This window comes from Tachypleus tridentatus, chromosome 3 (genome assembly GCF_004210375.1).
Source record: "Tachypleus tridentatus isolate NWPU-2018 chromosome 3, ASM421037v1, whole genome shotgun sequence".
In the NCBI taxonomy this organism is placed as follows: Eukaryota; Metazoa; Arthropoda; class Merostomata; order Xiphosura; family Limulidae; genus Tachypleus; species Tachypleus tridentatus.
Window position 1 is genome coordinate 80,390,988 of NC_134827.1, and position 13,785 is coordinate 80,404,772.

The 13,785-nt window shown below is 36.2% G+C and overlaps 1 protein-coding gene across 6 annotated transcripts in view; it reads left to right on the plus strand.

The window, feature by feature from the left end:
• The window catches only part of LOC143247320 (uncharacterized), a 64,927-nt gene that overhangs the window by 21,911 nt on the left and 29,231 nt on the right, over positions 1 to 13,785 (plus strand). For 2 of the 6 annotated variants that reach the window (XM_076495163.1, XM_076495166.1), the window contains exons 2-3: positions 12,141 to 12,282; positions 12,855 to 12,994. In XM_076495163.1, coding sequence (XP_076351278.1) covers positions 12,141 to 12,282; positions 12,855 to 12,994 — 282 coding nt within the window. Of the gene's footprint in view, positions 1 to 11,109; positions 11,667 to 12,140; positions 12,283 to 12,854; positions 12,995 to 13,785 lie in introns of those variants that run through there. The other 4 variants (XM_076495161.1, XM_076495165.1, XM_076495162.1 and 1 more) reach the window with 4 other exon arrangements.

Genomic DNA, 13,785 nt, shown 5'->3' on the forward strand with positions numbered 1-13,785 from the left:
CTTACACTACTAAATTAGGAAGAGCTAGCGCAAATAGCCCTAGTATAGCTTTGCGCGGAATTCAAAACAAACAAATAAATCATATTCGCTCGTTGTTTAAAACGTAATTTTTGGGTCGTATTACGTAATTAAAAATACATTCTAGTACGTGTGAAATATCAATATATTTATGAAATCTCCCACTTACCACCGATCCATTTGAGAAAGACAACTTCATGAAATAGATAAATCAACTGTATTAAAATGTAATTTTTGTACGTGTCTTTGTAGGTTTATATTAAATCATTTGTAATTTAACTTTTTACCATTTTTATTGATTTTTTAGAGAATGTTTCGATTTATTTTTCTTGCCTGTGTGTTTATTTGTTTTTATTTTATGATTATTGTGGAAGTTTTGTGAACAAAACTTGTTGAAGGAGGGGGGTCGTTTTTACAACAGGCAAGCACTTGGTAAAGGGTTTACGCCACGGGCAACTTTCTAAAATATTTCCTATAAAATATAAAAAAATCTGGACTTGGCCCGAATTACAAGCCCCAGTTTCATGCAATAGAAATGGTTTACTTCCTATACTGTCAGTCATCTCTTGAATATGGTTATATCGTGTGTTTAATCGTTTTGTTTTCAAAGATCTCGGCAACATGCATACGAAACGTGACCTGCTGCGAGACGTGTTTTGAATAAAGAATTATTTATAGTGTTTTTGTTTCTGTTGAACAATCGTGTGTTATGTAATACATGTTTCCACTTGTTTAGCTGTTACTGCTGGTAGTAGGAGTACGAAGTACACCGCTAAAATTACGTGACGTCAAGGGAACTCTTACAGAGAACGTCATTTCCTGTCAGGAATTGGCTGTTATAACTTTCACGTGGTAATTTTATGATTAAATATGATCAATAGCTGTAATAGTGCTTTAGAAATGCATGCCACAGAAACAGAATATTTAACTAATCATGGTTAAATCGTGTTTTTTTTTTTTTTTGTGGGCGTATCACTCGAGAAAATAAGGTACCTACGAGTAATAAAGCAGTTTCGTATTATAATGTCTCCCGCTAGTACAGCGGTAAGTCCACGGATTTACAACGCTCAAATCAGGATTTCGACTCCCCTCACTGGACTCAGCAAATAGCCCGAGGTGGCTTTGCTAAATGAAACACACACACACACACACACACACACACACACACACACACACACACACTATAATAAGCAGTACTTAACGGTAGTACTATGAAATAAACAGAGTTAAAACGAAATACTGAAACTACATTTATATCAGATCAAAACAGCCATTATCTTCATAATTATGTGTATATTGCTCTGCTTGCAACATTTTTATTTAAACAGTATATATTCCAGTTTTTTGCAGTGAGATTTAATTTATCGTTAGAAGTTATAAACATGTCATCAGAATGTATGTTCCACTTGTAAACGTGAATTATTAGTACGTGTAGTAGCATTATGCCTACAAAGTGGACTGCATTTTCAAATGCGTTGTATTAGTATACCGTTTGTTTTTTTAATTTCGCGCAAAGCTACACAAGGGCTATCTGCGCTAACCGTTCCTAATTTAGTAGTGTAAGACTAGAGGAAAGGCAGCTAGTCATTACCACCCACCGTCAACTCCTGGGCTACTCTTTTAACAATGGGCCCGGCATGCCCAAGCGTTTTAAGGCGTGTGACTCGTAATCTGATGGTCGCGGGTTCGCAACCCCGTCGCGCCAAACATGCTCGCCCTTTCAGCCGTGGGGGCGTTATAATGTGACGGTCAATCCCACTATTCCTTGGTAAAAGAGTAGCCCAAGAGTTGGCGGTGGGTGGTGATGACTAGTTGCCTTCCCTCTAGTCATACACTGCTAAATTAGGGACGGCTAGCACAGATAGTCCTCGAGTAGCTTTGTGCGAAATTGAAAAAAAACAAACTTTTAACAATTAATAGTGGGATTAACCGTAAATAACGTCCCCACGACTGAAAGTGGGAGCATGTTTGGTGGGACAGGGATTCGAACCCGTGATCCTCAGATTACATTAAACGCCCCAACCACCTGGCCATGCAGGCATATTATTAGTACATATTGGTGCACCATGCCGAGAAGTGCACTTTGCAGCGTTCACCAGACGTCCCAATGAAGAGAGGGGTCGCCAGAATATTTACCATTATTTTTTGTTTCCCGATCAGGAAAAAAGTATGGTATTAAACTGCCCTAGTTTCTCTGTACAACAGCGTTAGTTAGATATGTACAGCTTGTCTTCTCATGACAGACAGATCACACGGTGCAACATTACCACCCCTTCTTCGTTTTCCTTACCCAACTCTTCACTGCGCAGTCACGGAAATTTACATTTGAAGACCTGCCTGCCGCGAAAAATAAATAAATTAACAAGAATATTTTTTTTCCCAGTTGGTTAATTGCGTTTGCTATTTTTTTATTACTTCAGTTATATAAACCTTTTTACTTTTTTGTTTTGTAGTTTTCAAACGCGACACAATAAACGTTTAGACTATGTAAAAAATGTATTGTTGTAATTTAAACTGCTTTAGGGCTGGTACAGTGTCACTTTTTATGATGTAAAAACAATTTCAGTTTTTTACTCTGGAAATCAGGTTACCCTGTATAATTGTAAATATGAATAATATTAAGAGTAAAAAAGAATAACGTAGTTTTAACCGACTAGTTTTGGAAACGCATCGTCATAAGGACTGATAGTCGTAATTTTTGTTTTGAATTTCGCGCAAAGTTACACGAAGGCGATCTGCGCTAGCCGTTCATAATTTAGCAGTGTAAAACTGGATGGAACGCAGCTAGTCATCACCACCAGCAACTTGTGGGCTACTCTTTTACCAACGAATAGTAGGATTGATCGTTACATTATAACGCCCCCAATGCTGAAAGGGCGAGCATGTTTGGTGTGACGGGAAGTTAAACCCGCGACCCTCGGATTAAGAGTCGAGTGCCTTAACCACAGGACCATGCCGGGCCGTGATGGCTAGGCAGCTAAGATAACTAATAAGAGCTTATTTTTTGTTGTGGGTCGGACCAGCATTGCCAAATAATTAGGGCGTTTGATATGTAATCTGAGGGTTGCGGGTTTGAATCTCACCCTTTTAACCGTGGAAGCGTTGTAATTTTACGGTCAATTCCGTTATTCGTTTGTAAGAGTAACCCAAGTGTTGACGGTGGGTGGTGATAACTATCTGTCTTCCTTCTAGTCTTACACTGCTAAATTAGGGACGGCTAGCGAAGATAGCCCTCGTGTAGCTTTGCGCGAAAATTCAAAACAAACAATCCCCTGGGTGAACTCAGCAGATAGCCTGATGTGGTTTTGCTGTAAGAAAAAACACGCACACATACTCAAAACAAAGAAACAAACGTTGGTTTTGTGTTCTACTTTTAATACACAGTAGTAGAATGTGAAGAAAAGAAACGTATATTACTTACACATGGCCAAGCATTATTTGACGTAAAATAAAGAAACCTTGTTAATTTGATATCTAGCACTAAAATAAAGTCGTCCGCTTATTTCGAACACCCATCTGACCTTGTTTGTTAGGTTTTAATTCACGGTTCCAGTCACCGCAGGTCAGCTTAAATTGTATATACGTTAAACCACATTTTCTTTTGTACATGTGTGCGTGTTATATATTATGCTTACAAAAATTGTGAATTCTGACACTGTATAATCGTGAATGTGGACACAAAGAAATGTAAAGAATTATAAAACTCAACTGAGTCCATAAATGTTATTTCGACAAGGCAATAGCTTTGTATGTTTTTTGTTCAGAGATTCCTACAATGTATTTCATTTTTACGTCTTTTTTTGGCTTGGGATCGAACCTGGTTCGTCTCGCGTACCCCTGCTAGTACAGCGGTAGGTCTACGGATTTACAACGCTAAAATCAAGGGTTCGATTTCCCTAGGTGGGCAAAAGAAACACACTCGTCTCACGTTCATAACTGCACTAACTGGTTTTTCCATTAGCTGTTATTGGTAAGGAAGCTTTTATGAACTGAATTTTCACGTGATATACAAGAGATGAAACACAAATGTAAGAGTGATGTAATGTCATCATTTAGATTTCGTACCAATCTGGTGGTCTCCGCTTTGAAATAACACGTGACTTAATATAAAATATGTTCCGTCTTCTTTTCGTTTGCCATTTTTTTTAGATTTTGTCTGATGGGCAAGTAATGGAATGGAGTAACTTTGCCCTGAGACACAAAGCGGTGACTTGGTACATGTCACTGAGAGTTTTGTTTTGTTTGTGGGCCTAAACTTCGTTATTCACGTCTGTACTAACGACCGTTTGTATCAAGTTTCAAATATCTGCGTTTACTCACTTAACAACTTCTTGCACTAGAATACAGCGTTGATTACAAGGTTAAAATCACCATTAAATGTTTTTTTTTGTTTTTTTTATGGAACAGTTAATTCTCTTGATAATTTACTTAAGCGAACTCACATCTGCAAATTGGTTTTGAGTTTCTACTACGATTGTTACTTGTTTAGTGTTTGAGGTTTTCGATATTTGATTAGAAATCCATAATTGAGGAATACATTGGTACTTAGGTCGTTGCAAGACGGACTTTTTGTTTATCTGTCTGTTACATTTTAAAGACAAAAAGAGAAATACGTAAATTAGAGTTTAGTAAATTTATCATTTCAGTAGAAGCAAGACACAGCCAGTTTATCCCAGTATTGTTTGTTCTTTTTTAATTTCGCGCAAAGCTATACAAGGGCTATCTGCGCTAGCCGTCCCAAATTTAGCAGTATAAGACAAGAAGGAAGGCAGCTAGTCATCATCGCCAACTCTTGGGCTACTCTTTTACCAACGAATAGTAGGATTGACCGTCATTGTAACGCCCTCACGGCTGAAAAGGCGAGCATGTTTGATGTGATGGAGATTTGAACCCGCGACCCTCGGATTACGAGTCCAGTGCCTTAAACACCTGGTCATGCCAGGCCTTATCCTAGTATCCTTTTACGACGAACTATTCGTCTAGTAAACTATTAAATACAAGTAAAATTACGGATGGAACTTAAAGGGTGATTGTGTTGGACTTTTGGTTTTAACCAGAATCAAAGATACGAGGTACTTGTACTACCCACCTTCAAAGGTAATTGTTGAGAACTGAAGTTATACCAAGCATCGCTTAACAATAACATACGGTAAATCTAAGTTACGTCACATTTTGAAATCTGAATGACAATTTGATTTATTTCTAACAACGTAATGTAAAATATTTTAGAAATAAAAAATCGGTATCAATATTATTAATGGCTGTTCTCCCGTCATTTCCAAAGTGGATGTTTAATTTTGCCTGCGTGCATATCTTTTCAAACGTAGCGCGGGAAGCCGCTGCCGTAAACGAGACAGACACCACTGTTTGCAGTATGTATATACAATATTACCTGTGTTCGACTTTACAGCGACTTAATGTAGTACAACCCTAATATATTTCTTCGTATTAGGTTTTATTTCGTGTAATTTCTTAGTTACTTCATTCCGTTGTTTTTGAAGTTTTTTTAGTTGGTAACAATAGTTTGAATTTCGAATTGTTGTTAGCATGAGATACAAAAAAGACAAAAACAGTTCCTTTAATATTACATCTTTAAGGATATAATTATATTGATATACCACGTTCCTGAGGAGTAAATATGGTACAATCTTCAATATAATACTTTCGTATATAACGAAACTCGTTTAAAAATTCACAACTTTTGATAGTAAATATTTGTTTGATGTGGTACTCTACAAAATTATTGGTTAATTAGAGGCTGCTACAGAAACAAGAGTACAAACCAGTCTTTATCTTCTGGTCCACAAAATGACTGAAGTTCATAAAGTACTCGCTCCTTCCCGCCTCTCTTCCCAAGGTGATGAAAATTCATTGCGAATTTCCTTAAACCGTTTTTATTCATTTATGCCGGCATAATTTATATTCACATTCCTTTGAAAACGGAGATAATCTCAAGATTTGTGAAGAAGATAACTTCTCACTGTTGGTGGAGAATAATTCATCTCTAAGTTAAAGCTTCACAGTGTTTCATATTTTTGTTTGTTTTTAACCTACATAATTCCTAATATCATCGTCTATTAACGATTCAAGGTGATTCTGCGAATTTGTATTCATCTTGGAGGGCTGTAGTTCTAAGATGTAGCTATTCTGAATAATCAAATGGATAAACCGAGAAGCGAGGCTAATACTAATGGTATAGTTTGCCTGGAACTAATGAGTGATACTGTTTGGGTTTCTTATATGACGAAAACGAGTCTCACGCGGACACACAAATTTATGTGACCTTTATTTCTGATGTACAACTGTTACTTTCCAAGGCCGAAGAATTCAGTCTCAACCGTGTTGCTGTTAATAAATAGGCCTGCATGGCTGCAGTCTGTATTTAAATTTCTATTATAATAAAAAAAACAAAAAAAAAAAAACATCGCTATGCCGCCTGCTTTCACAAATTGACACAACGCCCCTGTGTCTAGTAGATCTAACCCTCACACCGTCTGCGGCTCTGAATGCAAGCTTAAATACAGGTCATCCCTTAAGTAATGTCCGATTTTAGGTTCAGAAAAAGAGAGAGAATTTCAAACGCTTTTAATGTTATTTAGTCAATAATGTATGTTACATTATTATCAATTACTTTCTGCCAACGATTCCCAAGCTTCTGAATGCCACTTCTATAAAATTCTTGGGGGTTTGGAGGAAAAGAGAGGGTAGTTTTGACATCTTTATGTGTTCCAAGCTCTTTTCCATCAAGATAGTTCTGCAAACCTCGGAATAGATAATAATCAGATGGGGAAAGGTATGAATAATAAGGAGTATGTGGAAGTTTTTCCCACTCTAGCTCTTCAACCTTTGCAGATGTGATCCTTGTTGTATGGGGCTGTGGATTATTCTATTATAACACAACATTTTTACAGTTGATTAAAGCAGGCCTCTTTTTTTTTTTTTTCAATGCAACATTCAAGTGCTCTAACCATTAACAATAGATGTCTGATGTAATCGTTACATTGAGTAGCAGCAACTCAAAGTGGATCACACCAACAATATCCAACCAAACGCTTAACAAGACTTTCCTGGGATGGAGGTCCATATTTTTCGCTGTGCTTTAGCCAGTGTATCTGCACTGAGCCATTGCCTGCAGCGCTTAACATTTTTATACGATATACATTTTTTCATCTCAAGTCACTAACCTGTCCAAAAAAGGTGAGTTACGTTCACGAGAATGCAAAGAAGTGCAAATGCCCACTCTTGCTCTAAGGTTGGCCTCTGTTAAATCATGGTGGACCGAGTTTTCAACTTTTGACACCTTTCCAAGCTGTTGCAGATGACAGTTAACTGTCAACTGGGTTGAATCAAGCTTCTGTGCTATTTCTTCAACTGTTTCAGCACAATCTTCACCAAGTCATCATTAAACTCAACAGGATGACCTGAACGTGGTGCATCACTGAAACTGTAGTCACCTGATCTTAACTTTGAAACCACCTTCGACATTTTCTTTCATTGAGATATTCCTCACAATAAACACCTTGAATCTTTCGTGTAGTTTTTGTTGCACTACGTCTTTTTTAAACTCGTAAAGCATTATATGCCTAATGTTCTCCTCACACACATCCATCTTCATTAGGGTTTATTTGATTAATGATCTGAAAAGTGGAGTTGGGTTAGTTTCTTTTGTTTGTTTGAACATTTTGATACATGTCTTACAACATAATTTAGTCATTAAAGCCTTCTACAAAGACAGAAATGATGATGCACTTTCTGCACTAAATTTTCGGACATTACTTATGGATGACCTGATATTTTCAGGCATTCGCTCTAAACTCATTTTAAACTGATACACGATATTACCGTTCAACACCACTTACTGTCACCTTTATAACACACCCACGACCCCTAAAAAGCGTGGTTTTGTTGTTGTTGTTGGAGTAACGGGACGCGATTGGTTGAATCTGCATGTCCATAGTCCAGAATGTTAACCACTAGGCCACGCTCAGCCCTTTCTATAATTGAACAACATAATTGATAAACATTGCAAGAATGAAAGATAAAAAAAACTAATAAAAAGGTTTTGCAATTTTAACTTAAGTTTAGCTTCAGTGTTATTAATTTTTTTTATTTGTTGTAATATATACATCCAATATTTCGCTGAAAGAGATGCTTAACCCTAAAATTACTGACGGGGTTCCTGTTTTGAAACACGTTATTCTAAACAGTTTATGCACCAAACCGTTTGTCGTTCGTGACTTTATTGGTTGCGCGACACCCGAAGAAGATAAGACACACACATAAATAAAGTATTGTAAATATTTCAGTTAATCCCACCAAATACTGTTTTGAGTGGAATGGTTGGTTTCACGTAGTTTTCTAGGTCAGTTCTTTCCAGGCGTGTCGTAGTTGTTTGTATATCAACGCCGAAAAAAACCGCACTGCGCACTTTGGGATAGTAGTTGTAGTATAAAAGAATACAGATGAGACCAAATCTGATTATTTCGTCTGAAAAAAATAGCCCCAAAAGTTGGCGGTAGGTGTTGTTAACTAGCTGCTCCCCGTCTAGTCTGTCTGTACAAAATTGCGCTTATAAATTGGCGCGAAACTTCTAAAATAAAATACGTTGAACGCTATAACAAGAAAAAACCAAATTATTCAATACGTAGATCTTGTAATTAGTGGACGATATATGAAAACGTTGATAATTTGATATTAACATCGTTGTATGTTAAGTTTTCAGCAATCCTCTGGAGTGTAATGTGAGGGCACTGACTTTCTTTTAACAAATTTGTCATAAGAAATCGTATTTCTAGGGCGCGCATAGCCAATCCGTATGAGTATCAAATGAAAAAATGTTAATAACAAACATAATGAGTGATATGGGAATTATTGGAGAAATTCTATTTCAATAACTTAATTCTTTAAATTTCTGAAACGTTTTAGTGCCCTGTAATTGTTTGCTTAGAATTAAGCTCAAAGCTACACAAGGGGATATTGTGCCCACCACGAGTATCGAAACCCGGTTTTAGTTGTGTGAGTCCGCAAACATATCGCTGTGCTACTGGGGGGTTCGTGTAATTATTTTGACCATACACGAGAGCGCCCTGAAAGCGCAACAAATACTGGTCATTGAAATATATATTTTGTTTGTTTAAGCACAAATTTATACAAAAGACGGTCTGTTTTGTACCCACCACGGGTATCAAAACCCAATCTTTAGCGCTTGTTGAGTGAGTGAATTTTACGACTAATCATCTTCGTCGTACCCGTATAATTACTGCAATAAAGCTGTTTTTGTCATACAGACTCTAACTTTTGAATTCTTTCTGTCTTGGTCCAGCATGGTCAGGTGGTTAAGGCACTCGACTCGTAATCCGCGGATCGCGAGTTTGAATCCCCGTCACAGGAAACATGCTCGTCCTTTCAGCCATGGGAGCGTTATAAGTTACGATCAATCCCACTATTCATTAGTAAAATCGTAGTCCAAGAGTTGGCTGTGAGTGGTGATGACTACCTGTCTTTCCTCTTGCCTTACACTGCTATATTAGGTATGGCTGACGCAGATATCCCTCGTGTAGCTTTGCGCGATATTCAAAGCAAACAAATTCTCTCATATATAAGGCATTCAGTGGCGGTTGAGAACAACGCCAAACTTTGGACAGAAATATTTTTAAGCCACAGGTAAACCAGATTAGTGTTAAGTGGACTGTAACAGTCTAACAAGATCGTTTTTTTGTAATGTTTTTCTTTTTCTTTTATTGATGTTGTAACACTTGATAATGTATGTTTGCATGAAGTGGAGATTGAAGGTTTAGACGTGAGAAAATCTCTTAAGTCTTTTACAAGTTCTCTTGAAAAGTTTATGTATATACCCAAGGCCAAAGCGCATTCTGTGTGTTGTGTATTTTCACGATCTCATCACTTCTGATAAACAGTCTCACTTTGGCATGCAGTGGGATTCTAACGTTCTTTGAGACAAGGCCTAACCGTTTTATATACATTCCCAGGCGTCAACTGCTTGTTTATTTCAGACAACCCGCTGTCTTGGTGATAGGTTTAGGCTGCCTTCTAGCCAGAGTTTTGTGGTGAACATAGTTTTTAAAGTACACAGCATTAAAAAGAAAAAAAAATCTTTCAAATGTGTAGGTTTCAGAATTTAATTCATGTCAATGGTCTGGCATGGCCTAGCGCGTTAAGGCGTGTGCTTCGTAATCTGAGGGTCGCGGGTTCGCGCCCGAGTCGCGTCAAACATGCTCGCCCTCCCAGCCGTGGAGGCGTTATAATGTGACGGTTAATCCCACTTTTCGTTGGTAAAAGAGTAGCCCAAGAGTTGGCGGTGGGTGGTGATGACTAGCTGCCTTCCCTCTAGTCTTACACTGTTAAATTAGGGACGGCTAGCACAGATAGCCCTCGAGTAGCTTTGTGCGAAATTCCAAAACAAACAAACAAACAAACAAACAATTCATATCAATGGCGGACTGGTAAAAGATTCTACGAAAAAAAGCAAACAAACTTGAGGAATGTGAGGGAGGAACACAAATTTGTCATAAAAATAACAAGAATAGCCACATAAAACGTACATGTAATTTTATGTTGAAACACCAATCATACATTGTTCATTCAGTCGGTAATTTTGATAACTCGGAGCCTTACATAAGATAAGGGACAACGTTTTCCACAGAAACATTATTAATTAAATCATTTTTAATGAGCATCATTATTGATAGAATTACACGTGTTAATTTACATGTTATAGTAATTACAAAAGATAAATAATTATTTCTCTATTGTACTGAAAGAGCGTTAATTTACTTTCTTACATACTTTTCTAAAGTGGCCTGCGGGAATTTTCCCGACGAGACAGTTTGCACCTAACTCCTGTTGTGAATCTTCGCTGCAGTAAAATGTCCAGAATGAGATTTAACGATTGTTTGATTATTTTATAGAGCATTTTGGTATTAGTAAAATCTGGAAATGTATTTCAAATATGTGATTAAAGTTTAAGGGAAAACAGGACATATTTTTAAAACAATATTTTGAAGAGCCATTGTTCTTTATATAAACAAACTTTTAGTTTGAAGCCGGGGACTGTATGTTCATTTAAAATCTCCGCTTAGTTACAAGAATTAAGAGTATATAGGTCTGATGGCGCTGCATGTCTGCGTGCAGGTGGTTCAACCTTCTGATAAGGATGCAGGACACTCAACATGATGTTACGTCTGTTTCCCCCTAGTCAGGATAGAGAAATTGAAATAGCAACTAGGATAAATAAATAAACTGATGAATGCGATGGATTATGAATTAAGATAAATAAGAGTGAAACTGATAGATATGATGGATTAGAAATTAAGATAAAGAAGAGAAAGGAACTGATGGATGTTAAGGATTAGAAATTAGGATGAATACGAGAGAGGAGAGAGCACTAACTGTATAAAGAAAGTTGGTTCTGATAATATTAGGTCATAAATCTGCACAGCCTTCTCAGTTTTTGAGCCATGTAGCTGTTGTGAAAAACTCATAGTCTGTTCTGTCAGTAGTTGACCTATAGTCTAAGAGTGATGAGAACTGCTTCAACAGGTACAGCCTGATGGATGAGATTGCTTGCTGTTCAGTTCAGAGATTCTTTGGAGCAAAGTATAACACAAATGGGTTACTTCCAAGATTTGGTAACAAATTTTTATATTTATCATAATATTTATAAAATGAAAAAGATATTACTGTATACTTGTTAACTTCCTGATTTGTATATGTATAGGTGAAACAGTTTAACTCATCCATGCTGTGTCCACCACATGGTTAGATCTTAGAGATAAGTGTCATGTATGCTATGTCCATTGTATGATTGACTTTTGGAGGTCAGTGTCATGAATGCTGTTACTACTGCATGGATTATCTCTTCTAGATAAGTGTCATACATGTTCTGTTCACTGTATAATTGACTTTCAGAGGTCAGTGTCATATATATATTTTTGGTTGTCAGGGTACTGAAAATCTTCTAAGGTTAATATGTGATGTTATTATAACTACTTCTTATTTTAACTAAAATTAAGTACATATTTCTTCATAATTACAAAGCAAGTTGGTTCTAGCACAACTGTAATAGTGTCCAGTGTAATTATTTTACTTCTGTTTCCTTCTAGTAGCAACTTGTACAGAAGCAGCTTCTAGAATACATGAAGAATGCTCATCTAGGCAGCTAGAGATTTGCAAAACTGCAGTTCTGCAGCACAGATATGTCAGCGAAGCATCATTAGCACAGCTTAATGTGAAGATGTTATGCAGGTACTTTCAATAACTTGACTAAAGTTAAAGGTTTTGTTTTAGAGTGTCTTGTGAAATCTGCAATAAACTTCAATTAAAGCCATTTGTTTGATTCTTCTAGCCCATTTTTGTATCACATTTTATTTAAAATAAAATAAATGTGAATTACTATATTAGTGATGGACAGTCACATTTGTTATCCAGAACTTTCACTGTTTATTGTAAAAACAAAACAAAAAACACTCAACAAAAAAGAACCTACACTTTGATGATAATAAATGTTGTATCTGCTGTTTCATTTATTCAATAGCCCATGTGTTACATGAAGTTTAAAGTTGTAGTTATTCTAGCAATCCCAGTGTATCATTTTTTAGGTATGTCATTTAATAAAATATAGTGTACATAATTTCTTAATATGGTTAAAGAATGCAGTATATGAAATCTTAATCATTCAGTTTTGGCATATTGAATGTCGTAAATAATGTTGCTTTCTTATGTGTATGTATTATTTTATTTTAAAATGTTTTGGGGTTTTAATTAGAATACATTGTAGGTGAAACTTTGTTTTAACCAGATTTTAAAATATATTGCAGCAATTTAAGGAAAAACATGAATTGCATATTCAACTACTCGCAAAAATGCATGGAACAAAGTGAAAGGCATCAACTGAGTGACCTGATTAGCCAAACTAGAAATAATATTCATTACATTTGCAGAGGAGAAGATTCAGATGGTAAGCATACTAAACTGAATGTAGAGTTTCAGAAATTGAAAAAGATTTTTATAATTCTATGAAACCCCAAGTGCATTTTCTAGTTATTTAATGTAAAGTGCTGACCTCTAATACATTTGATGGCAAATATTCCATAATTTTTCTCTTCAGGATACAATACAAATAGATAAGAGGCCTTTATCCTATCAACCTTTCAAATCTTAATCTTCAATAAGATCAAGTTTTCCCTTTATTTCAAGATAAGTTGAGGTTTTTTACTCAATCCCAAAGATTACTTTTCTATTCTCAGAATTATTCTAATAACTCCTGTTTGAACCGTTCTTAATAAGTCATTGTCATTCCTCAGATGAGGAAACCAAAATTATACCCAGTACTTTGATTGAGGCCTATCTAGTGAATTATGTAGAAAGATAATTACCTTTCTTGACTTGTAACAAATATTTATGTAAATAATTCCTGAAATTCTGTTGGATTTACTACAAGGTCACTTCTCGGTCACTGGTTTGTGACTAAGTGACTTTTATTCTTTTTCTTAGTCTCTCTGTTGTGTGTTTCAGTCTATTTTGAAGTGTAATTAAGATTATGAAGTGAAGCTTCACCATGAATAAGAGTTTGTAAACCTCATGAAAACGTATTGGGATTTCTGGTACTTGTTTTTTATTTATGGGTGTGAATTCACTAGTGACAGTTCTTAAGGAGAGATAAAAGAAGTATCTTTTGTTTTATTTTTCCCTTCTTTACATGAGAGAGATTACCAGATTTCTTTGGAAGGTTTTTCATGAGAGAGATTA